Source organism: Leucopleurus acutus (assembly GCF_964270905.1).
Source record: "Leucopleurus acutus genome assembly, chromosome: 5".
Lineage (NCBI taxonomy): Eukaryota > Metazoa > Chordata > Mammalia > Artiodactyla > Delphinidae > Leucopleurus > Leucopleurus acutus.
Window position 1 is genome coordinate 97,765,369 of NC_139147.1, and position 24,454 is coordinate 97,789,822.

Here is a 24,454-nt window from a genome sequence, read left to right on the forward strand (position 1 = left end):
CTAGCTTAAATATTCAAAGTTTCATGAATGACACCTTTTTTTTTTTTTTGCGGTACGTGGGCCTCTCACTGTTGTGGCCTCTCCCGCTGCGGAGCACACGCTCCGGACACGCAGGCTCAGCGGCCATGGCTCACGGGCCCAGCCGCTCCGCGGCATGTGGGATCTTCCCGGACTGGGGCACGAACCCGTGTCCCCTGCATCGGCAGGCGGACTCTCAACCACTGTGCCACCAGGGAAGCCCTGAATGACATCTTTTTAGAAAACAAAAACAAAGGACAGAAAAGTACATATGTTATTTCAGTGTATTTCAACATAACATTTTTTAATATTTTCCTCGCACATTGTTAAAGTATTCTACACATGATCTGTAGTATAGAGAAATCAAGAGCCAAGCTGACACAGAAAGTGAATGATGATCTTATTCATTTAACACTTGATAAATATTTATTTTGTATCATATGCTCAGGCCTGAAACAGAAAATGCAGGAAATTTAAAAAGAAATATGCAACTAACTAATAGTTTTCAAAAATTGACTGTAAGGGAAAAGAAGAGGGGAAAAAAGAGAAGACAAGAGTGTGACATTTTCAAAATGCATTTAAATATTTGTCAAATTGAAAAATGCATAGACCAATGGTCAGAAGTGAGGAAATATAGATGTGTCCATATAAGCATAAAAATGTAAAAATTTCAGTATCTAAGATGGCCATAATCATCTACTCTTGTGTCAATAACTTGTTCCCTCTGGTGGGTTAGCTCAACTGAGTAATTAGCCATAGTATAAAACTATAATAATTTAGGCAATATGTTTCTGACATTAGTATAAACAGGTTGATTGATATGATGTTAAATAATATCTGATAGACAAAACTTGGTTTATAAAGGAACTTAATACACTTAATATATTACCAAGAAAGCCGAAAATCATTGAACATGAGAAGTATCACTCATAAATGGTGCTGGAATAATTGTTGAACTATCTGGAAAACACACATAATTTAAGTCTTTGCCCTACACCATATACCACAATAAATTCTAAATGGATTAAACATTTAAATCTAACAAAATGAAGCTATGAAATTACTAGATAAAATTATCTGTATTTATTTATAAGCTGGATAAAAGGCTCTTAAAACTCAAATGAAAGAAAGAAACACAAAAGGAAAACATATAAACATATTGTGCTAAATAAAATTTAAACATGAATATACTGAAAAACAATAATTGAAAAATTGAAAAACAAAATATTTGTAACATATGTGACCAAAAAACCCAAATCAATGATATATTACCTACATAGAAAAATGGAAGAAATAAGCAAGCAATTCAAAAAAAAATGCATGTGTTAATACATATCAAATAATACAAATGACATTAATAATGAGATGCCATTTTAAACTAGTATAACGGATACCATAGTGTGTTGCCCAGATTCCATTTTGGGACTGAAATGCTCATTACTTCAGCTGCTAGGGATGTTGGCAACTGACAGATTTCAGCTGAGTCCCTCTCCAGAAGTGTCATTAGCTGAAGAGAGACACCTTGGCCAAGGTCACATGCTGTACCCTAGCAGCCTTCATCTAATGACTGGCCCAATTCTAGAGTACAAAGTCCTGCCGCCTTGTGCCAAGATGGGGCCAATCAGAAAAGCTATTCTAGCTCTGACATTTCTACAGGATTGCCTGAGGCTGGTTGCACTGCATCTCCATTCATTCATCCACCTAACTCAGTTCTGCTTCCCTCACCTCTCACATGTGTTGTCCCCAAGAGCTCTCTTCAATAAGTGTCCCGTGTGCACATCTTAGAGTCTGTTTCCCAGAGAGCTCTACCTACGATACTTGGTAATAGAAGGAGGGTGAGAAAAATCTAGAACTGTAATGAGAAAAAGGATGTTGAGCATCAGTTTCAGCTTCAAGACCAGCTACAGTGGCAGGGATTGTAGTTCATTTCACTAACCTTACTGTTGCAAATTTTCCCGGAAAAGAAGGCAAACTGGAGGAGCTGTTCCCCCAATTAGCAAGCAAGCAATTACAAAAGCAAGTAGATCTGAGTGGCACAAGGCATGGTCTGCAGTAGTAGCTCTGGCAACACTACCCAGCTGAACCACACTGATTCCTCAACTGCTGGACCTGTTGGCAGCACGTAGTTCACAGCCAAGTCTTTCTCCAGAAGAGTTGCCCTCAGCTGAAGAGAAACTCCTCATTCAAGGTCATGCGCCTCCCAGGGCAGCCTGCAGGTTGTTACAAGGGTATCAAGTCCCAATCCCTTTGCCTCAAGCCTGCACAATTTTGAAGGGACACCCCAGCTCTCAAATTCTCTGTAAAGGTCGGCAGTACCCTTGTTGAAATTGCATTGCACTTCAATTTCACTCTCTGTCTTATCCTGCTTCCCTAACCTCTCACTTGTGTTGTTCCCAGTAAATCTTTTGCACAAAAATCTTGAAGTCTATTTTTTAGGGAACACAGTCAACGACACCTATCCTGTTGGGAAACGTGATAAAATAAAAGATATTCTATATGTCTTATTTGGGCATAATAAAAAAGGGCAGGTTTTCCGAAAATACTGCTGATAGAAATTTAAATTGTTATTTTCTGGAGGATGAGTTGACAATAAACATCATTTCTGAGGTAGTCATTCTATGTAGCTTGATTCATTCTAAGGAAATAATTCTGGAGATAGTCCAAGATTTGGCTATAAGTGTGCTCATCAGTGACTGTGTTCACTACAGCAGCAGAGAGAGAGAACACAAAAAAGTCCACAAACAGGTAAATCATTAAAGAAATTCTTTAGCATAAAAAAGGAATAGCAGTCATTAAATGATTTTGTCAAATATATAATAGCATAGAAGAGGGTATATATTACATTTTAAAAAGAGCTGCTGAAAGTTATATAAAGAATGATTTCATTTCTGTTGGGAAAGAAAAAGAAGTGTATGTTAACTCCCATTCAATACTGTTCCACTTTGTCATTTTTCTGTCTTGTGGGAAAAAGCTGAAATTAGCAGACTGAGGACACTGCCTCCTCAAGGCTTACATACCTCTCTTAAGAAACTGCTTTCCAAATCTACAGTTAAAGATAGGGAATTCTGCATCATCTTAATGGTCCCTTTTGAAGACTAATAATCATTCTTGTCTAATTGTTCTCTTCAAAATTTCCTCTTTAAGATCAATGCTTTTAGGCTGTTAAAATTATGCATTTTTACATAATATCATGGAAATGAATAACCATTAATGTCCCAAACTTTAAATATATATTGAATTAATGTGGCCACAGGCCCTTAATTTGTTGTCTTGAATAAAACAATGTTAAAGGTCAGAAGTTTTTCTCTGAAGAGTTGCTTGGTTGTCTCTGCCAGAAAACCTCAGTGTTTAGCAGCCCCTCTGCAAAGAATTGCTTCTGCACTAGCTCCGGGGCCCTGAGAAGAATCCCACTGTCATGTAGCAGCTATGTTAGGACCGATGAAGGGTGGTATTGTTAGAATTAGGGAATACAGACAGTTGGAACCCTTTGATGAGTCTTTCCCTTGGAGTCCTGACTTTCATTATGTTACAATTCAAAGAATTAAGACACAATCTCATCTTCTGAGAAAGGAGGACAGAGAGTCCTAGTTCAAAAGCTCTTAAAACCACTTAGATGATTGATAATAGGTAACTAGATAGATGATAGATATAGACAATAGATATATACATATATAGATAGATAGATACATAGATAGACAGACAGCAAAAGTGCTGGAAGTACAAGGAACCTCTTTTAGATTTGTCTCTAGCTCTGTCCCAATTATCTCTCCAGGCCTCAGTACCCAAAGTTCCACCAGTTTAACAAAAATATTGACAATGATTAATTCTGAGTGATGGTATTGATTTTTTACTCTTTTCCATTTTTTTATATGTATATTCTAAATTGTGATACACACATATTGCTTTTATGCTCAGAAAAGTTATGATAACATACTTGTGACAAGTATGACAATGATTATACTTGCTTTATAAAGCAATATATATGTGTGTGTACATATATCTATATCTACATCTATATTTCTTAAGTACAAAATTTACAATTAAAATTTAGAAAACGTACCTCAGCAGCAAACTCACAAAAGGAAATACAAATGACACATATACTTTTAGAATCTGAAAAGAAGTAAAAGGATGTGAGTGGTTTCACTCATCAAATTAGTAAACACTGAAAGGGAGAATAAAATTTGATGCCAGTAAAAATAAGACAGGAACTATCATATAATGGTAATGGATCAATAAATCATATGAAAATTTGAAAACATTTTGATAATAGGTTTAAAAAATTTTTTTAAATATGCTTTCTTTTAACTTCTTTAATCCTCCTGCTTGAAATATTGCCTAGAAAACAATAAAAATATCTAGACAATATATGCAAATAAATATTAATGTCCACATTCTTAAGAAGAGATAAAAGATCCCATAATATGTGTGTTTATATAAATATCAAAAGGTATTTGCCACAATAAGTCAGCTTTACAAATAGTTTTAGCTTACTGTCTACTGAAGGTGTGTATGTGTGTGTGTGGGAGTGTGTGTAATATGTACGTTGTTATATGAATAGATAACAAAAGGTAACATGGTCTAAATTATGAAGAGAAAAAACTGAAATGAAAGAAGTCCAAATAACAACAGCTGTTTTCGAGTGGTGGGGTTGTGATTCCTTCATTCTCTCCCTTTTTATACTTGTTTGTACTTCCAAAAATGTTTTACCCTAAGGATGTAATCCTTAGGAAATCAGAAAAAAAAGGAGCAAAAGAACAAACTACAATTAAAAAAAAAAAGTCTGAGCTTCCCACAGAACCTTTCATTAAATGTGCATTATTAAACTAAGGATAGTATAATATGGTATTTAGCTCGATAGAATATTATTCAAATTATCCGGATTTTAATCCTTGCTCTGACCATTTCTAGCAATGTGACTTTAGTCGTGCCTATTTACTGATTGTTTGATAATAGGAGATTTATTTAATTCCTCCAAGCTTCAGTTTTCACATCTTTAAAATGATTATAATGAGTATTTCACAGGATCGTAGGGGGGATTAAATAACTTTAAAAGGGAAAGCATCAAGCAATGTGCCTGACACCCCCTAGGTGTTCCATCAATGTTTGTTGAAGGTAAAACAGTTGGGTGGTTCCACCATTGAAAATCGTGTTTTTTTAAGTGTAGAAACAGCCTTACTTCACAGTTCTGGGTCACAATCTCCCACTCAGACAAAAGAATATCCTAAAAATATCTAAGCCTCTGGATACTAACCAACTCAACAGAGCAATGGCAGTGTGAATATTAGTTCTGGCTTCAAATCCTTTTTTTCCTTTTTATTTACTCTTATTCTTTATTTTCTTTTAACCTTTTTGTTGTTGTTTGCTTGCTTGATTTGGGGAATTATTCAGCCTGAATTATCATCCCAGGATTTGTCCCCTTCTTTATCTATTAATTAATGGTGAATTTTCATTCATTCCACATTTAAAGCAATATCATTCTATGCATTCAATTCATATGAGAACTTTTTTTCCCTCAAAAAGGAGGAACAAGGAAATAAAAAAGGAGGGACATCTGTATTCATTTTGGACATTTCAGACATGGTAGTTCCAAAGGACTGCGAAGCAGAAATTAATCCCACTGCCTGTGGAGTTCTGAGGATGAGCAGGGCAGCAGATCTCATTTAGAATCCTCCTTTGCCATCTATTAAGAAGTGAGCCTGGCAGAGCTGGCCATGGGGAGGCTTTTTGATTCTCAATTCCTCTGAACATTGTCAGTGTTTAATCAATAGCTATTCCAGGCATCATTAAACATGTGCTCTCAGTTCAAGGTCCTCTGATCGGGATGGTTGAGGGAATTGCTCAGTTTTGCTGTAAAGTGCAAAAAAGGGTGCCTATATTCAGGTTAGCCTACTTGAAAGAGATACAATTTTAAGCGGTACTGCATTAAATGAGACCTGTTTTAATGGGTCACATGGAATATCAATTATTCTTGATCTCAAAATTTTTGCTTCCAGTGTAGGATATAGCCTACTGAATTTGAGATTCTGCACTTATTAATTTATGCATTCTACAAGGAGAAGGGTTAGCAAATATGTCAGTCATTGGAATGAAGGAAGGCTATTCTTCCACATCTTACATTTTCTATTTCGATGATTCTATACAAGTTCGAATTCCTCATGCCATGGGTTTAATCAACTGTGTGACAAAGCAGGACAGTCTGTTTCGACATTCAGAGTGGGGCTGCAGAGACTAACACACAATTTTTTCTTTCTAGTTTTAATCCATTGTTCTGATATGTATGTGATATGGCACTTAGCGAAACCATCACTAGTCTCGTGGAAATACTAAGAGATGAAACAGTATAGTTCTTATACCACAGGTTCGCATAAAAGTTATAATGAGAAATACAGAAGATTGTTAAATCACTTTCTTTTGGAAATAAGGCCAGGTTGAAATTAGACTGTTTTCAAACTTAAAGAATTTTTACAGTGTGAGTTGTAGGAATCAGAGCATTCTCCCTAGACAAAAGAATACTAATTAATTGGTTTGACATAATAATAAATTTGCATTCTTTTCCTTTGAATTCAGAAGAAATGTTGAAATCATAAAATTTTTACCAACATATGAAAGAGAAAATGATAGAGGCAGAAAATCAATCCAACCATTCTACTGCAATTACTAAAAGTTTGAGCCATATACTATATTCACTTCTAAAATAAATGAATGTGGGCACTGAGATTATGGCAAAGTAGAACAGGCAAAGGCACTCTTCTTGCTATTGGTTTATAATCTATGAATCTCATTTGGTAGGGATGGTGGTAGGATGATGAAGGCTTCTAGTAAATATGAAACCATACAATATAAAACCTTCAAATCAAAATTTAAACAATGTCAGACAAGAATAAGTCTTGGAACACCTTTCTTTTTACTTTGTTACAAACCATTAGGTTGTTATTGAATAATACAGCAAAATTTTAGAGTCTGAAGCACACCCTATGTTCTTAGAACGTATATAATACAAATGATTGCACTGATTTTGATAAAACGAATTTTAAAACTGTGAAAACTCAAACTACAAAATTGTATATGGTCTCTATGATACTATTTTTTTGTAAAATAAAATTCATATGGCTAATACTCTAATAACCTACATTATTAGGGAAAAGAATCTGAAAAAGAATAGATACATGTATATGTATAACTAAATCCCTTTGCTGTACACCTGAAACTAATGCAACACTGTAAATCAACTATACTTCAATACAAAATAAAAATTTAGAAGAGTCTTAAAAAAAGAGTCAGCAGAATAATTTGGTTTTTGTCTTGATAGATTTTTTTAAAAATTCATATGGTTGAATATACATAGGAAAAAACCCCTGCAGCTTCCTGGTGTCTTAACTCTGACCGTCCAAAGTGCTAGATCTCTCACCAGCCTAACCAGAAGGCAATAATCCCTCCTGGTTCTCCTTGATTTACACATGGCTAACGCATTTTCCACACTGCACTGCATTGTGAGCCCTTTAAATTTTAACTGGTGTCTTTTCCTTCCTTAAAATGTTTTAACAATAGAGTCCAAACATCCAAACACCTTATTTGAACAGATGTGCTTGTTTGTTTTAACGTAACTGGATTCAATGGATCAGCTATGCCCCAAAGGCACATTCCATATCTACCACTTACATGCTGAGTGTTTTTCCTCAAGTTGCTTAAACTTTCTAAGTCTCATTCTTCACATTGCTAAAAGAGTGATAACAAGAGCACCTACCTCTCAGGGTTTTATGAAGTGTAAATGAAACAGTGAATATAAGATTAACACTGGGCCCCAATAGATAACACACACTCCATAAATATTAGCCATTGTTATCATTTAACAACAGGCCCACATTCACACAGCTAGTGGGTGCAAAGCTGGGATTCTAACTTAGAGCTTTTTGGCACCAAGCTTTGTGATCTTTCTGCTATGCACTCTGTATATCAGATGTCTTCAGGGAAATTTGGATGAATACTGGCTCCCATTCAGTTCACAGTCAAATCCTCTAACACAAGCCCATAGCGCAGAATCTCTACATTGTCGATTGAAGTGAGAGCCATGAGATTTAGACACCAGACACTGGGGAGACAAGGTTGACATTCTGTTGTGAAAGCTTAAGCGTCTGACTGGTATTCTTGCCCAGACAGAAGGCCAGCCCACCGCAGCCCAGACCAACCCGTGCGGGAGTCTACAGAAGGAGCCAACTTTTACTTCCAAGGGGGAACACAGGGAATCTACTTAAATTCCCAAGCATGGGATGAAATAAGACTAAATTACCATACCATACAGCCTGGACGAGAGAAGCTTAGCAAAGGTTACATGGCAGACGTACTCAACTCCTTTCTCCCCTTCAAAAAGTATAAAGCACATTTCAGCACACTTCCCCATGGTGCTTATTGATTTCAGACCAGTCATCTACAGGGCTGTAAACCCAAGCCTGTGATTCCAAAGCTGTCCTATTAACCTCTGTGAACCCTGGTTTCATTATCTTTAAAATGAGAGTAATAATATCTCCCTCTTAAGGTTGTTGTGAGGATTAGAGATGAGATTTTTTAAATCATTGTCATTATTATTACTAATGGACATAGCCAGAATTACTTCCAAATGGTAATTACTTAGGTTCTAGAATTTGATCTCTGGATGAATTAATGTGTCTGAAGGGAGAGTACATAGACTATGCTTGCTGAGCTTGTGGACGACATGTCAACCCAGAGGACCGAGCCTCGAGGAGACTTGCCTTTCCCTGGGGATGCCCCATATATCCCAGTAGCCTTAATCCACCCAAACCAGCAAGTGCGCAGGGGCAGGAGTCATGTGGTCTTGGTTGTTAGGTTGATGGTTATGTTCTTGTCTTATGACTACTGAAGAGACGGTCTCTGAAATGCTTTCAGTGTCAGAGTTCAAAGCCCTTTCCCGCCTGTCTCCTTCTTTGGCTCAAACTTTAACCCTGCTTTGGGCCTGTGCTTATACGTAGCACCTCCACCTGCCTTCAGAACTCACATGCTCAGAATATGTATTTATCTACTGAGGACTCAGTATGCAGCCTGACTTCTGAATAGTGACCCCAGACCTTTCCCTTAGGTTTTGTGTCTTACTCCTTGTCCTGTGACAAGAAAATGATTGGAAATGACAGCCTGCATTCTTATCACAGCTTTGCCCTTGACTCCCATTAATAATCATACATATATCCTGTCTTTATGAACTGGTTGTTCAGTATCAGGCTCTAGGCTCTACAAAGCCCTAGGTAGTCTTCCCACCCTCATGGTGTGGAGGCCAGTCTTTGTTCTCCTGACATGCTCTGGCATTGACAACGATACCCGGGATTTCTGAGAACAAATAGGGAAACCATTCCACCGAATGACAGGTTCATATCTTTTCTAAATCTGGGGTTTAAAGTACTGTCTATGATGCTTTAAAAGAAGCCAAGTGATAAATCTAGGATTGAAGTTGGTTAGTTTTATTCTATTTTTATTCCATCTACTTCCAAAGATGATTTGAGGCTGTGTACGATCTAAAACATATCTATAATAGAACCACTAAAGCTATGGTTTAAAAAGAGGGGGAAAGGTACAAAAAATAACCACTGCAGCAAAACAAGAACCATGTTATGAAGTGGGGTGGAGAAAACTAAATTAGGAATATAGGTTAAAAAGAGTCTATGCAATTAAGCCTTCAACGTAGTGCTGGGTTTCCTAAGAGCCAAAGCCATGCATTATATAATTCTTCTTGTCTAATAAAGAGAAACAGATCATAAGAAGGGGAACATGCCCTTACTTTTAAACAAAGCCTACTTTATTACAAGGATCTTTATATTTTAAACCCTGAACAAATACAGGGTCATTTAATAAAAGTAAACACTTTACTTCAGTCACATGCTAGGTCCTGAGGATACAAAAGAGATTAAAGCCTAGTGCGGGAGATAGACAAGAAGAGAAACTTTATAATCCATTGTGAGAGGCTCTATTAGAGACATGCCCTTGGCTCTATGTGGTGTATGATGTAATATTCCACAAGTGCTGTTTTGACTCGGTTTTGAAGCCATGGCTCAAAACCCTCAGTTCCCCTACACAGAATAAGCTCCCACCCCAATTATTGACTACTTCCCTTATCAGACATTCTAGAGTTAAGATACACACAGACCCAACTGCCAGAGGTTCCCAGGTACCTAACATCCAGGGATGCCCCCTTCTCCCTTGGGGTTGTGGAATTATTCAGAGTACCTGATGCCCAGGAAGGCTGAGTTTAGCCTAACCCCACCCCACTTGCCATATATAAGCCACCTCCTATCAGCTTGCTTGTTACCCTGTCCTGGGTGTAACCCAATGTGTAGCCCTGAGTGGTACCCTTCTCTCACTTGGAGCTGTAAGTAACAAAGGTTTTTCCTTTCATCTATCTGAGTGTCTTTATGTTGTGTCCCACCATTGAAAGAATCTCTAAATCTATAAACGATCTACAAATCTTATAAAACAGGTGACAAATTTGGATTATAAGTATGGGAGTAGATCTGGAAAGTCTCCTCAGAGGAGGTGATTCTAACCTTTGCTTTCAAAGAGAGGAGAAGTCAGGTGAGGAGAGGCAGGGACGAAAGCATAGGAGGAGAGAGGGGAAAATGTTGACTTGGACTCAAATCCAGGAACAAGCATGTGCAGAAGCAGGGAGTGTCTGACAGATGGAACCGTAAGACAAAGGTGTAGGACTGTGGAAACCTCTGGTACACGTAAGGAACTGCAACTTTTCAGTGTGTCTGAGCCTGGAGCATGAAGTACAGAGTAGAAACACGGCAGGTAAGCAGAAGTAACCAAGAGTCAGACCCTGAAGCACCTTGTAAGCCCTAGTAAGAATTTTGAGTTAATTCTAAAAGCTATATAGAGACAATAAAAGGTTTTAAGGATGGTAAAATAATTTTTTTTTGTTTTGTTTTCTTGTTTTTGTTTTTTGCGGTACGCGGGCCTCTCACTGTTGTGGCCTCTGCCCTTGCGGAGCACGGGCTCCAGACGCGCAGGCTCAGCGATCATGGCTCACGGACCCAGCCGCTCCGCGGCATGTGGGATCTTCCCGGACCGGGGCACGAACCCGCGTCCCCTGCATCAGCAGGCGGGCTCTCAACCACGGCGCCACCAGGGAAGCCCCTAAAATAATTTTTTAAGTTACATTTTCAAAAGGTGTCTCTGGCAGTAGTTTAGATAATCGCTTGAAGGGGGCAAGTATGAAGGATGATACCAGTTAAGAGGCAATTACAGTAAACATTTCTGTAAGAAATTATGAGGGTCAGAATGAAAGTAGTCACAGTGGAGTCAGCTCTTTGGGGGATATTGTGGAGAACTTGCCCATTGGTCTTGCTGGGGAGCTTGATATGTGGAATCAGAGAGAGGGGGAGTCATGAGTGACTCCAGATATACTAGACTGACCTGGAAAATGGGTGGCCTGAGCTGTCCTTATTACTCAGAGGAGAAGAAGAAAGTTGGGGAGTGGAGGGAAGGAAGGAAGATATATTTAAGGTCCAGTAAGTTTGCAAGGCCGGAGGACATCCTCAAAGAGGGACTCAGGCAGTGGCCGGATCTCTGGGTCCAGAAAACAAAAAGAGCCATCTGATTTAGTAATGTTGATTTGAACGTCATTCATTTCTAGCTAACTGTAGTAGGTAAAGCTTTGCAAGTGGAAACAATCACTCAGGAGGGAGTGGAGAAAGGGCCGAAACAAGAACTCTGAAGATCAAGAGGTTGGCAGAGGGGAAAGACTATATGAAAAAGGTTAGGGAGTCATCACAAAGAAGGAAGGGAACCAAGAGCAAGTTGTGTCCTACAATCCAAGGACAAGAGAAAGGAAGGAAGGAGAGGTCTTTACTTTCAAGATGTTAAACAGAATGACTGAAAAGTACTCCTTGAAAGATAGAGAACCTTCCTCCTAACACGTCCTTTTTTCTCCTCTATCATCAACTTCTTTCTCTCTATCTTAAAATAAAACTCCTCCCTAAAACTAGTTTTACCAGGGTTATCCATACATTATCCACGGATAATTTCATGGAACACCTTTCAGTCCTTTTACTTAAATCTTGAACGTCATGACCTCTCCCCTTCCTGACATTCTCTCCTCTGTGGGTTGTAGGACACAACTTTCTCCGGGTTCCTTTCCATTTCTGTGATGACTCCATAACCACTTTTGTATAGTCTTTTCCTTCCATCCACCTCCAAAATTTTGAGGTTCTAAGGAGAAGGCAGGATGGGATTAGCCTGAAATAACAGCAGAGCACTTTTCTTCTCAGTGAAGAGCAAAGCAGACAGAGCTAAGAGTTAGTACCAAATGTTCTAGATGGGACTAAAAGTTGGGAGGTCTCTTCGCTGAAATTTTCTGTTTTCTCTGCAAAATGAAAGACATGCATTCAGTAGTAGATTCTGAAATCACTGAATTTAAAAAATGTCTCGGGCTTCCCTGGTGGCGCAGTGGTTGAGAGTCCGCCTGCCGATGCAGGGGTCACGGGTTCGTGCCCCGGTCCGGGAAGATCCCACGTGCCGCGGAGTGGCTGGGCCCGTGAGCCATGGCCGCTGAGCCTGCGCGTCCGGAGCCTGTGCTCCGTAATGGGAGAGGCCACAACAGTGAGAGGCCCGCGTACCGCAAAAAAAAAGAAAAAAAAAAAAAGTCTCTATGATTATTGTTGTTAGAAAATGCAAACGTGATTTAAACCATGTGGCTCTTGTCAGCTGCTAGAAAACTATACTGGGATACTAGATTTGGATTTAAGTGTTATGCTCATATCTGGTATTTGCAAGCACTTAATCCTTCTGCTGCTTCTAGATGGAGGTAGTACTATTTTATGTTTCATGTCTTTTTGCACTTTGGACCCTGTGAAAATGCATAAGCTGCCTAAAGCTTGCTGCCTCCAGTGCTTTTGGAAACAGGGAGATATAAATCTTCAACCTAGTGATAAATGAGAATGAGAATATTTTACCATTCAGTGAAAATATTGTTGTGAATATTGCTTTAAAGCTCCAAAAATGCAAAGAAAAAGAAAGTGCAACAGGGAGTTGTTAAAAGAATCAATGAACGTATGTTTGCTAAAAAGCTAGCAACAAAGCTGCCCAGTGGAAGCCATCTGATCACCAAAGTAAGTTTATAACTATAGTGTCTGACCCTCCGTAATTTTATTTAGTCCTGTGCCTACAGCCAACTGCAAGTATAGAACTAATATTAATATTATGAGCTAATTTTTATTGATTGCTCGCTCTGTGTCAGGCACTGCACTAAGGATTTCACTGTAACTTTTCCTTACTACCCGCTACATATGGAGAAATGGAGTTTTGAACAGCTAAGTGACAGCTCAAGGTCACACACCTTTTATACAGGGTAGCTATGTGGTAAAGTTAATATTGTGTAAAGTTAATATTGTAAAGTTAATATTGTCCATAGCAAGTTAATATCTCAGTACCTTTGTGCATTGAATAGGTACTCTGATTGTGGGAAAATAATAAAGGTAGATACATAATAATTATAAATTACTGATTCAAGCCACCATTTACTGAACTTCGATTATGTGCCAGGTATTATTTTAATCTCTTCATATTTTTGTTCATCCCATACAGGGGGTATTCTGTAATGCACTATGAAATTATTTGGGAAACATAAGACAGCAAAATTATTTAGTGCTTAAAAGTAGGGTTTTATTATTTATTTGATATATGTTATGAAAATCTTACATTTAAAAATATTTTACAAATATAGCTAGAAAAAATTCCTAGATAAAAAAAAAAGAAAACAAAAAAAAAGAAAAAATTCCTAGAGATTATTCTGAAGGAAGACCTGTGAATTTACTTTCCACATAGAGAGAAAGAAGAAAAGAAAAGGCAACTGGCAAGGATGAAGACCACTGGGCTAACATTTCAACACTTTGTTTTGTTTTAATGTTGGATACAGAAGGTAAAGTTTATCGCACTGCTCAGTGCAAGAAAAATTCTTATCACTCCCCAGTCCTTGGAAAGACCACTCTTGTTTCATTTGTTCACTTTTAGCCCAGAATACACTCTCAGTCTCCCCCATTCCCCATTCTAGTGTGTTAAATACATCCCCCTCTATAAGGTTTGTGTCCTTGTGCAATGTATAATATTGATTTTTGTGAATTATTATCCTGGTTATATTAGGTATAGGTACAGTTAGAGAGACAGAGAAAGAGATAAAGGTGATATGAACTCTGAAGATCAGAGATTAAGAAACTGGACCAAGATCACACAACTCTTATTCGAAGCAGTAGAATTCAGACCTTAGTCTGACTCTATCGAAAACTGTCAGTCTTACCTTCCCAAGTCTGAAGACTGTAGAAAAACTGTAGAAAAAAAAAAGATTTCTGAATGCATTCCCAAAATCCATTGGATTTGGAAATAGGTTTTGAATTGGGTTAATTATCAACAAAACGGATAAAAACTTGGGAAGTTCATGATTTTTTTTCAAGCCCACATATAGGGAATGAGGACGGCAGAGGAGAAGTGTTCCTTAGATTCAACTTTGAGGAATTAAATATATCACCTACCACACAAAAGTGATTAATATTGCGAGGGCGATGAATTTGATAATGACTGAGAGATGCCATCAACCTGACAAACTAAACAATTTTTTTAACCTGACGTAGCCCTATTCAAGACATCAGCTGTCATCTGAAATGAATTCTGCTTCTAATTTGTCTTCATAAATAATGCAATTAATTGAAAGGTAGTTACAATGAAAGTCTTTAACTTCTTTCGTCTCCAATTTGAGGGCAATCTCTTTGCATTCCCTAGAATCTTCCACTCCTTTTATCAAATAAAACTTAGACATCACTGATCAGAACACTGAGATCAAAAACAAAAGAATCCATTGTGTGAAGACCACTACATCTAATAGTTTTCTCAATCCTTTTTTTCCAAGTTTAGCATTATCTTAAAATGTGAAACATAAAGATCTGATGTAAGAAAATTTATTCAAGCTCAAAATTTTACTAAGAATATCTATTTAATCAAGCTTCCAGGCTGTACATCTACCCTCTTCTTGCCACCTAACTTCTGTTTATTTAGAATTAAAAAATGACCTCTGATTCTATTATGTTGCACACTTCATCACACAGAAAAATCTTTGGTTTACAGCTTCCAGGTAACCTTTCTTCTTCCTTCCCCCCAACCTCATTTAGTGAGAATAAAAAGGAACCATTGAACAAAAGCAGTTCCTGACCACTTCCAGCAAGAGGAAATAAAGAATTCTTGTGTTAAAGATGAAAATAATTAAAATGCTTTTTATCTGAGGTTTCCCTGTGCAGACACCAGTGACTCCATTTGTTTATTTGTGAGTACAGATGTTAATAAACCTATGTGCTGAAGGCATGAAAGAGAGGTAAGAGAACTATGCAAGCATTAAAACTTTCAATCATTTAATTACTTTTTCCCTCTGGGAAGGCTAATTTCAACAAATATAGCAGAGGAAGGACATGATTATGAACGGAGATTTGAGCTGAGCATGTTTCACAAGGTTGTTATAAAAAAGAAAAAAATGGAAAGACAAAGATTTTGTGAGGTATACCAAATTATAGCTAAAACCTTACAAGTTACTTAAGACGCAAATTACACAGCTAAATACAGAAAATTTGGGTAATATGATTATTTTGGTATCTAGCCCCTGGCTGTTACAAAATAGCCACTGGCAAAAGAAGGAGTTTAGTCTACATTATCATTACTTACATTTAGTCATATCTACTAAAGTCTGCCTCTCAACAATGAGAAAATCTTCAATTCAAAGCTCTCAGAAGATAATGTATTTTGTTCGAAGTCCAAAAGCTAGAAATACTGCAAGTTTGAGTTTTTCCCCAACGAGCAAGTCCATCTGGGTAAAGTCCTTACATCTTTTTACATTCTGTTATAATAATAGCTAACGTTTAACTAATACTTGCCGGATATTTTATAGGTATTGACTTCTGTCTAAAAGTAGAAGAGTAAAATGGAGATAGACTAGAGAAGGGGGAATAAAGGAGAAGAGATGAGTGCATTAGTCCGCTTGGGCTGCTGTAACAAAATACCCTGGTCTGGGTGGCCTTATCAGTTTATTTTCTCACAGTTCTGGAGGCTGGAAAGTCTAAGGTCAAGGTTCTAGCAGGGTTTGGTTTCTGGTGAGAGCTCTCTTCCTGGCTTCAGATGGCCACTTTTCAGCTAGCTCCTGGTATGGTGGAGACAGCAAGCTCTCTGCTCTCTCTTCTCATACAGGCACTGAACCCATCATGAGGGTCTTCCACCCTCATGAGCTCATCTAAACCTAATTATCTCCCAAAGGCTCCACCTCCAAATACCATCACATTGGAACTTGGGGCTTCAACATGCACATTTGGGGGACACAATTCAGTCCATAGCAAGGAGAGAGGAAGATGATCGAAAGTCAGAACCGGGTAACAAGAATGTAAGTACAGAGAGGCAGCAGTCAAAGGTGAAAATTGTGCTGTCAGGAAGTCAAGAGGAAGATTTAGAAAAATGAGTGGTTAATAGTGTCAGAGGCCGTTGAGAAAGGCATGGAAAAGACTCCTCTGAAAGCTGATAATTAGAAGGTCATTAGTGTCTTTCATTTGGTCTGAAGCCCAATTGCACACATATAAAACTATATGTTACAATGTGTCATTAAGGCAACACTAAATCATATGGTATTAGAAGAAAAAGAAGGAATGCTTTTGGCTGGGGTCACCAGAGACGGTTTAACAGGCCAACGGACATTGAACATGGAACATGGTAAGTAGACTTTTGACAGGTGGAGTCTTGGTGAGAGAGAAGTCTAGGTTGAGTAAGGTAAGGTGTGGAAGTGGAAAAGGGCATAGCTGACTTGGAGAATTGAGAGTAGCCAGGTTTGTTGGAGAATATGATAGAAATGTAAGAGAGAAGTGATACATTTGCACTTATAGGGTGATAATATAAGGTGGATTTCTTTCATCAATAGCTATTATGAAAATACATTATTTTAACCCTCAGCTCTATTTATTAAAATAGAATGTAAGAATTTCATTTCACAGTACCTTTATGATTTTTCTTAGTCTTTTAAAATATTTATCAGAAATTATTTTAAAGCATTTGATTAGAAGTGAAATTAGCCAGATTTTCCTGAAAACTTCTTTTGTTCAGAGTGAAAGTTACTTGATTTCTTTGGATCTCAGACTTCTTATCTCTAAAGTAGATTAGGCTGAATTAGTCCCTGGATTCCTCCAAAATATGATTCTATGATACAGAAAACAGTATTTTCAAAAAAGCACCAAAGTGGAGTTATTGCTTTCATTAAAAACATTGAAGTCATGAACTCATTTTTATTAAACTGGATATAAAATTCTCACTCACTGTTTTTATGTGGGACTTTCTAAAGTCTAAGTTCTTTATATACTTTTCAAATAAAATCTGAGCTCTACAAAATAATTATTCCACAGAATCCAATGAACTTTTAAAAAATACAGGTTAGCAGATGATATGTAACAAATTAGTAATTTGGGGAACTCCATAATATTATAACACTTTAGAGATGCAGTAACTTTAAGGTCATTTTGTCCAGTTTCACATGAGGAAACCAGACTGTAGAGACTGTAGAGAGATTAAGTGATTTGCTGAAGGCCACGCACCAACTTGGATTCCACCGTGCCACTGTTCCTGGTCCATGGACGAGAGTCAATGGTGGACCAGTATGAATATTTCTGTCTTTCTAATGATGGCTAAACTCTAGTTTCCATTTTTTTAAAGCCGTTTGTTTCCAAGTAAGGGAAATTTAAAAGTATATGTATTACTTGGTAATATCTGTGTTAATGGAGACCACTGAGAGCAAAGCAAATCTGGTCAAAATTTCATTTTTGACTGCTTTCCTATGCTATGTCTGGACCCTTCACCAACCAGGTGTAACCGTGCTGCTCAAGGACAAGGACCCAGACCTCTGGTCCAGAATCCCATTATAAAGGAAGGTGTAGGGAGAAGCAGTCATTGACCAGCTTAGCCTCGGACTATGTGACAGTGTCGTGAGACTGTATCATGATATAACAGTATCATGAAATCCTCCCACATATACACCTTTTAAAGAAGCACCATCATAAGGACAAAATTATATGGGGGATATTTTGAAGTGTCATAGATGCCTTTAAAAATCTCAAGAAAGTAATAGGCCCTTGCCACCAGTAAAGTGACATGCATTCCAAAAATTTGCAGACAAATTCAGGGGCTCAAACTGAGGGTCACTGAGGCCAAGATCCCCAGGGATCACATTTTATCAGCAGTCCAGGCAGTACTTTATGAGGAACCAAGTGGCCTGCACACTATAGCTGGATATTATGAACCCCCTCTCTTAACACCACTTTGTGTAACTTTATCATTCTGGTGGAGGCTGACTAGTAACTGCTGGCCATATGTCCCCACAAGTGCACAGCTCTTAGAGAGGAGATCTTTTCTTGAAATGAAGTCATCTTAAACTCTGTAAGGATTTGGGGTACAAGAAGTTTACTGCTGCTGTGATTAAGAGAAAGTGCAAAAAGTACCAGCGGCTCTAACTCAAAAAGTCACACTAGGGCTTCCCTGGTGGCGCAGTGGTTGAGAGTCCGCCTGCCGATGCAGGGGACACGGGTTCGTGCCCTGGTCGGGGTAGGTCCCACGTGCCGCGGAGCGGCTGGGCCCGTGAGCCATGGCCGCTGAGCCTGCGCGTCCGGAGCCTGTGCTCCGCAATGGGAGAGGCCACAACAGTGAGAGGCCGGCGTACCGCACAAAAAAAAAAAAAAAAAAAAAAGTCACACTAGTTTAGGCCTATGACTGATGGGCAGAATGGGGCAAAGGAAGGGAAAGAAGGTCGAGAGGAAGGAAGAAATGGAGGCAGTTAATTTCAAGGACTCTAAAGTAGCAGAATCATAAAATTCCATAACTCCATCTTCTCTTCTGTGACTGGTCATGAAGAATTTCTGTCTACTACAGTTTCCTGGTAAGATCAACCACCATTCTCAGTTTCCTGCCAGGTAACAAATACCAAAGGGAAAGTGGGCTAATTGAATTGTCCTGCTTTTAAAAATATCTGACCCTTGCTACAATATTACTCAAAATACAAACCAATGTGAGACTCAGTTCTCTACAGTACACCCTTTCTTTCAAAGCAAACAAACAATTCTTATTCTCAAGCTCACATCATTATTAGTATTTAAATACAAAATACTTACATTCTTCTTGAGTTCATTTTAACAAGACTGCTGTAATTGTGTCAACTGAGGTTCTTAGGACCATTCTTTGAAACCAGAACCAGTAGATTCATGTGAGAGAGGCATGAACATTTCCACAAAGGTCAATTGCTGGACTCTTGAGTCCAGTATTTCTGTGGAATGACATCCAAGGGGTTAAAGGCTTTAAAATGACTGCAATCATGAAATCCACATTTCTCTTTAGCTTAATTTTTAATTTGTACACTATGTTGAAATTCTGTACGAGGAGAGGATCAGCTTACGCAGCTGCAAATACACTATTGCCATAGTGTCCATGTGTCTGTACAGGATGGATTTTAAGGAATAGAAATAGAAATGATAAACCATAATATTCTTATCCAAGTCCACCTTTGACCTGAGGTCATTGAAACAAAAGTTGGAAAATTCCAGAGCAATGGTGGTGAGGAACAAGGAAAGAGCTTAATGATTTTACTAAGAAATAGTTAATAACTTCCAGAGTTTAGAAAATTAATTATACCTGAAGATATAATTTTAGTTGATCACTAGAGTGTTTATTTTGCCTTATTGCAAAGACCAGATACCATATATATATAAAATTCATTACTTTGCAAAATATTTTTATATCAGACACAAAAATTCACCAGCTCAACCTTTACCACTAAATACCATATCTGCATGTATAGGTAATCCTGCCCCTAAATATTTTGTGACTGAGAGAAGTTAGAGTGGTAGTTTAAGGATATTACCAGCTGAAGTCTTTACAGGTTGGGGATGGAGATGGGGATGGGAAAGGGATTCCTGTCGCAACAAGCAGTAATTTTGCAAAAAGAAGGGGATATTTGGGAGATTACAAAAATATGCATGTGCTGCTGTCCCACCACTGGTGCCTGCTGTAGATACTGAGTTCCCTGATACTACGATATGGCTTCTATCAGCATCTTCACTCAACTTTGGAAAAGTCCTTTCTTTGCTCTCAAAACCTCCATTTTCTTCTATCAAAATCAGATCTATGGGCTTCCCTGGTGGCGCAGTGGTTGAGAGTCCGCCTGCCGATGCAGGGGACACGGGTTCGTGCCCCGATCTGGGAGGATCCCACATGCCGCGGAGCGGCTGGGCCCCTGAGCCATGGCCGCTGAGCCTGCGCTCCATGACGGGAGAGGCCACAACAGTGAGAGGCCCGCGTACCGCAAAAAAAAAAAAAAAAAAAAAAAAAAAAATCAGATCTATGACTAGGACATCTTTACCTGTTTCACCTGGCTTTCTCTCATTTCCTATGTTAGGAAAAAGAAACAGTATATGTTATGAAGTTAAGCAAAACTGGCTGATTTCTATCCCAAATTTCATAGACTACTCATAAAATGCTAATAATTTTGAGTAGATGGACCAGTTAACAAACCCTGTATAGATTAAACCAGCAATTAAATTGTGTTGTATAAGGTTCTATTCTTTCAGTACAAGATATTTTTCAAAGGGACCTGGAGGTGAAACCAGAATGTGCTGGATGCCATCTGAGGATCATCATTCAATAAAAAAAAAAACATTTTTATGTAAATTACTTCAGTTAAAAAAGAACATTTCAGGGAGATCAGCTCAGTGCTTTGCGACCACCTAGAGGGGTGGGATAAGGAGGGTGGGAGGGAGACGCAAGAGGGAGGGGATATGGGGATATACGTATACATATAGCTGATTCACTTTGTTATACAGCAGAAACTAACACAACACTGTAAAGCAGTTATACTCCAATAAAGATGTTAAAAAATAAATTAAAAAAAGAACATTTATAAATCATACAGGAAACACAGTATTTTTAAAGTTTTTCTGTTTTTTTTCCTGCATACATACTCATTTTAGGAAATTCATAAAATTCAGAAACATACAAAGACAACAATAATAATCTTACCACCCAAAACTGATATCTAAGAACATTTTGATACACAATAAGTGTATAGGAACCTCAGATTTAATGTGTGTAGTTTTAACTATTCTTGAGAAACCCTAAACTCATTACATAATCTGTTATAATTTTTGCTGTTATAATCACGAGTCCACTTCTGAGTCTGGTTTGAAATGAGTGAACATTGTAGCTAGTGATTGTAACAGCCCAGCCTCCTCTCTTTATTGTGAGTCTGTGCTGAACTTGTATATAAGCAGTAATTAACAAATTTATACTTTACTGCGTGTGGCAGAAATGATACCTAAGGAACAGTCACACATTTGGGGGGATCCAAGTTTTGCTTGTGAATGTTAATTTCTATATTTACTTCCCCATCTTTTTTGTCTTTCAGTCTTTTAATAGCAAGATATCTTTTTTTAAATTCTAAGAGATAGAATTGTACTTGAAAACTGTCAGCTTCTATAGATGTTTTTACAATAGAAAAACGTTTTCTTCCTGCCCCTACGTGGGCAGGTCGATTTTCACTGAAAACAACTTCAAGCTGGTTCTAATGTTTACTCACTTATGCAGGTGCGTTCATCAGCATGGAGACTGTACCCCGTATCACATGCACAATGGAAGGTGCCCAGGGTGTTAATACAGCGCTGTTGGCAGCCTCCACTCACTACCGTACATTCATCAACATCTAGAGGAGGAAGACAGATGGTCAGGATTACAATGTCATTCCAATGTCAGCTTCAGAGAAGTGGCACAATATTTCTTTGATACACAGTATATGTTTTATTGCACAAAGGCACCATCTCTGTTGCCACAGTTCTTTGCCTGTTTGATCCATTTTACTCCACAGTATAAACAAAAAAATGTAGATAGAAACTTTATTGAGCTTTTTAAAGCCCAGCAACGATGAGCATAGTGATTGTCTCACAATTTTCTATTCTTCACATCCTGATTAATTAGACAGATCTGAGATATAGATATTTCCTTAGGGAAGGGAACCTGGAGGGGAGAATTACAATGAGCTACCCTATCTGGAGCAGCACACATGAGTAGATAAACACCTTTACTGGTCTGACGCTGCTAAATAAAGTCAGTAATAGAGTTAATACCTTGACTCTCCTTCTCATGGGATATAGTGGACATCAGGGCAGAGACAGATCAATTCAAATAAAGCCATGGTTTGGAGTTCTTAAAAACACATGGATACATTTGCTCCGTTAACTCAGATTCTTCCTTATCTTTCAGGGCTCCACTTTCTGAAATACTTAGCATGTTTATGTTTGAAGTTACATTAATTTAGACTAAATGAAAAGAGGTCAAGACTCATGGTCACCTATGTCTTACGATCAGTCAGGTTTATGATAAATGAATAATATTTGTCTTCCTTTGGAAAGGAAAACGAATTTATCTCTTAGAACCTATACTTCCTTGTACCCTATACAATCAGTTCTGATATATCTAAAATCACAACAAGAAGATATCCACAAACACAGGGAAAGCTTTTCAGATAATCAGTGATTTTTCAGATAATCAGAGCTTCTAAATTTTCCTGTTCAGAGAATCTGTTTTGTGACATGTTCCAAAGTAAAAATCAGACAGAAAGGTCAAGATTTAGTCTGCACATGTCTCATGTAGAGAATGTCCCTGACTCCCCTGTCCCCAGTTCCAGACATTCTGGCAAAGACTGTTGAGTATGAATATTCTTCACTAAAATATGTTATCATAATAGATAATTAGCTTTACATTGAGTGAGATTTAATTCCAGAGGGCAAGATCCTTACTCGAGAAGACATCAATATTGGGAAGGAATACTATTGCAATGTTTCATCATAGGCCCTTTTCACACTGAAATCCTAATGAATGTTTTGTACTGTAGGTAACAATAGGGCATGTGACCTGAGAGAAGCACAAGAGTTTTCTTTTACTTGGCTTTTTTTTTTTTTTTTTATGAAGAAGAAAAAATATGAAGAATATAAATCACAAAATAAGTCCCACATTTTAAAATTACTAGTTTACCATATTAAACACATTTTACACAGTCTAGAATTTTCCTTCTAAAATTAGATATTCTGGAGTAATTCTGATATTTTAAAAGGAATCTTGTTTTAGAGATAAGAACTACTGACTTTTCAAAGTGTTAGAATTTTTATTAAATTTTGAGTCTGTGATAAACAAACCACTAATTTTTTCCATATAAACTAGTATCAAATCAGAATTCGCCATTTGTAACTTGTACTTTGTGCAGGGCTTTAATAGTTATGCTACCTAAATTTTTATCTTTCTAGCTTTAGGGTATTATTCACAGGGTTGAGATATAATTTTGAACCTTAATTCTGTCAACCCCTGAATTATATATCCTTCCCAGTTCTTCTACTTTAGACATACAAATAAAACTCTTAATTCCCAAGAGTTATATGTTTTTATCAACAAAACAATCAATATATCAGCATTTTCCATGATCAAAATTTTTTATAATATACCATATATGTGTATTTAAATACATTAAAAATGTCTTAAAGAGTGTGCACAGATAAAATGATTACTTCTGAGGAGGGAAGGAAGGTATCTGACTGAGTAGAGTGCAGGATGTGTGTGTTGGACAAGGAATGTTATCCACATCTATAATGTTCTAATTTTTCACAAGAAAGTTATTCAGTTACTACTTGTATATTAAAAAGTAATTTTGAAAAAGAAGTATAATAAGAACACCTCCCCTTCCCCTTCAAGCTCCAATAATTTTCTGGCAAAAGAAACCAAGTTAGTGTAAAAGAGAAAAATCATTGGGTTCATTCCAAAGATTAGAGTGGACATTGATTTTAAGGATGAGTATTCTTTCAGTATGTTTTAGTGTGTTCATATTCTTAAATTTCTCCAGAACTATAATTAAAGTACTATAATCTATTAAAAACACATACACACTAACAAACAAAAGCAAACCAAACTTCCTCTGTACTCTGAGTCAGACAGTCTTGGGAAAAATATCTTAGTGTTGAAACTTATTAACCTGTCACTTTGCCTCTCTGAGACTCAGTTTCCTCATCTGTAAGATGGGATAATAATGACTGCCACATGTACTATGCTCTGATTTATGTTTTCCTTTCCTATTCATGTATAAGAGATTGGAATAGACTGCTAATGCTTGAGATTGTATGTAGAAATCAAACAAGCAACGATAGAAATACTGAGAAATGTGGGAATTCAGGGAAGGGGAAATGCATTTGGGCTACAGTGATAAAGGAATGTTTGAGGTAAAAACTGAGAATTGAGTGCATGGAGAAAAGGATGGGTAATCCAAAGGTGCAGAGGTTTAAACGTGCAGTGTCTGAGATTCAGTATTTAGACCTGTCAGGTTGGTGAATAAGGTTGG

The 24,454-nt window shown here is 37.6% G+C and overlaps 1 protein-coding gene across 1 annotated transcript in view; it reads right to left on the bottom strand.

Moving 5' to 3' along the window:
- The window catches only part of LOC309961779 (EGF-like and EMI domain-containing protein 1), a gene marked incomplete at both ends in the record, with an annotated part of 452,551 nt that overhangs the window by 46,860 nt on the left and 381,237 nt on the right, over nucleotides 1-24,454 (bottom strand). The window contains 1 exon segment of the mRNA XM_082839272.1: nucleotides 21,653-21,775. Coding sequence (XP_082695398.1) covers nucleotides 21,653-21,775 — 123 coding nt within the window.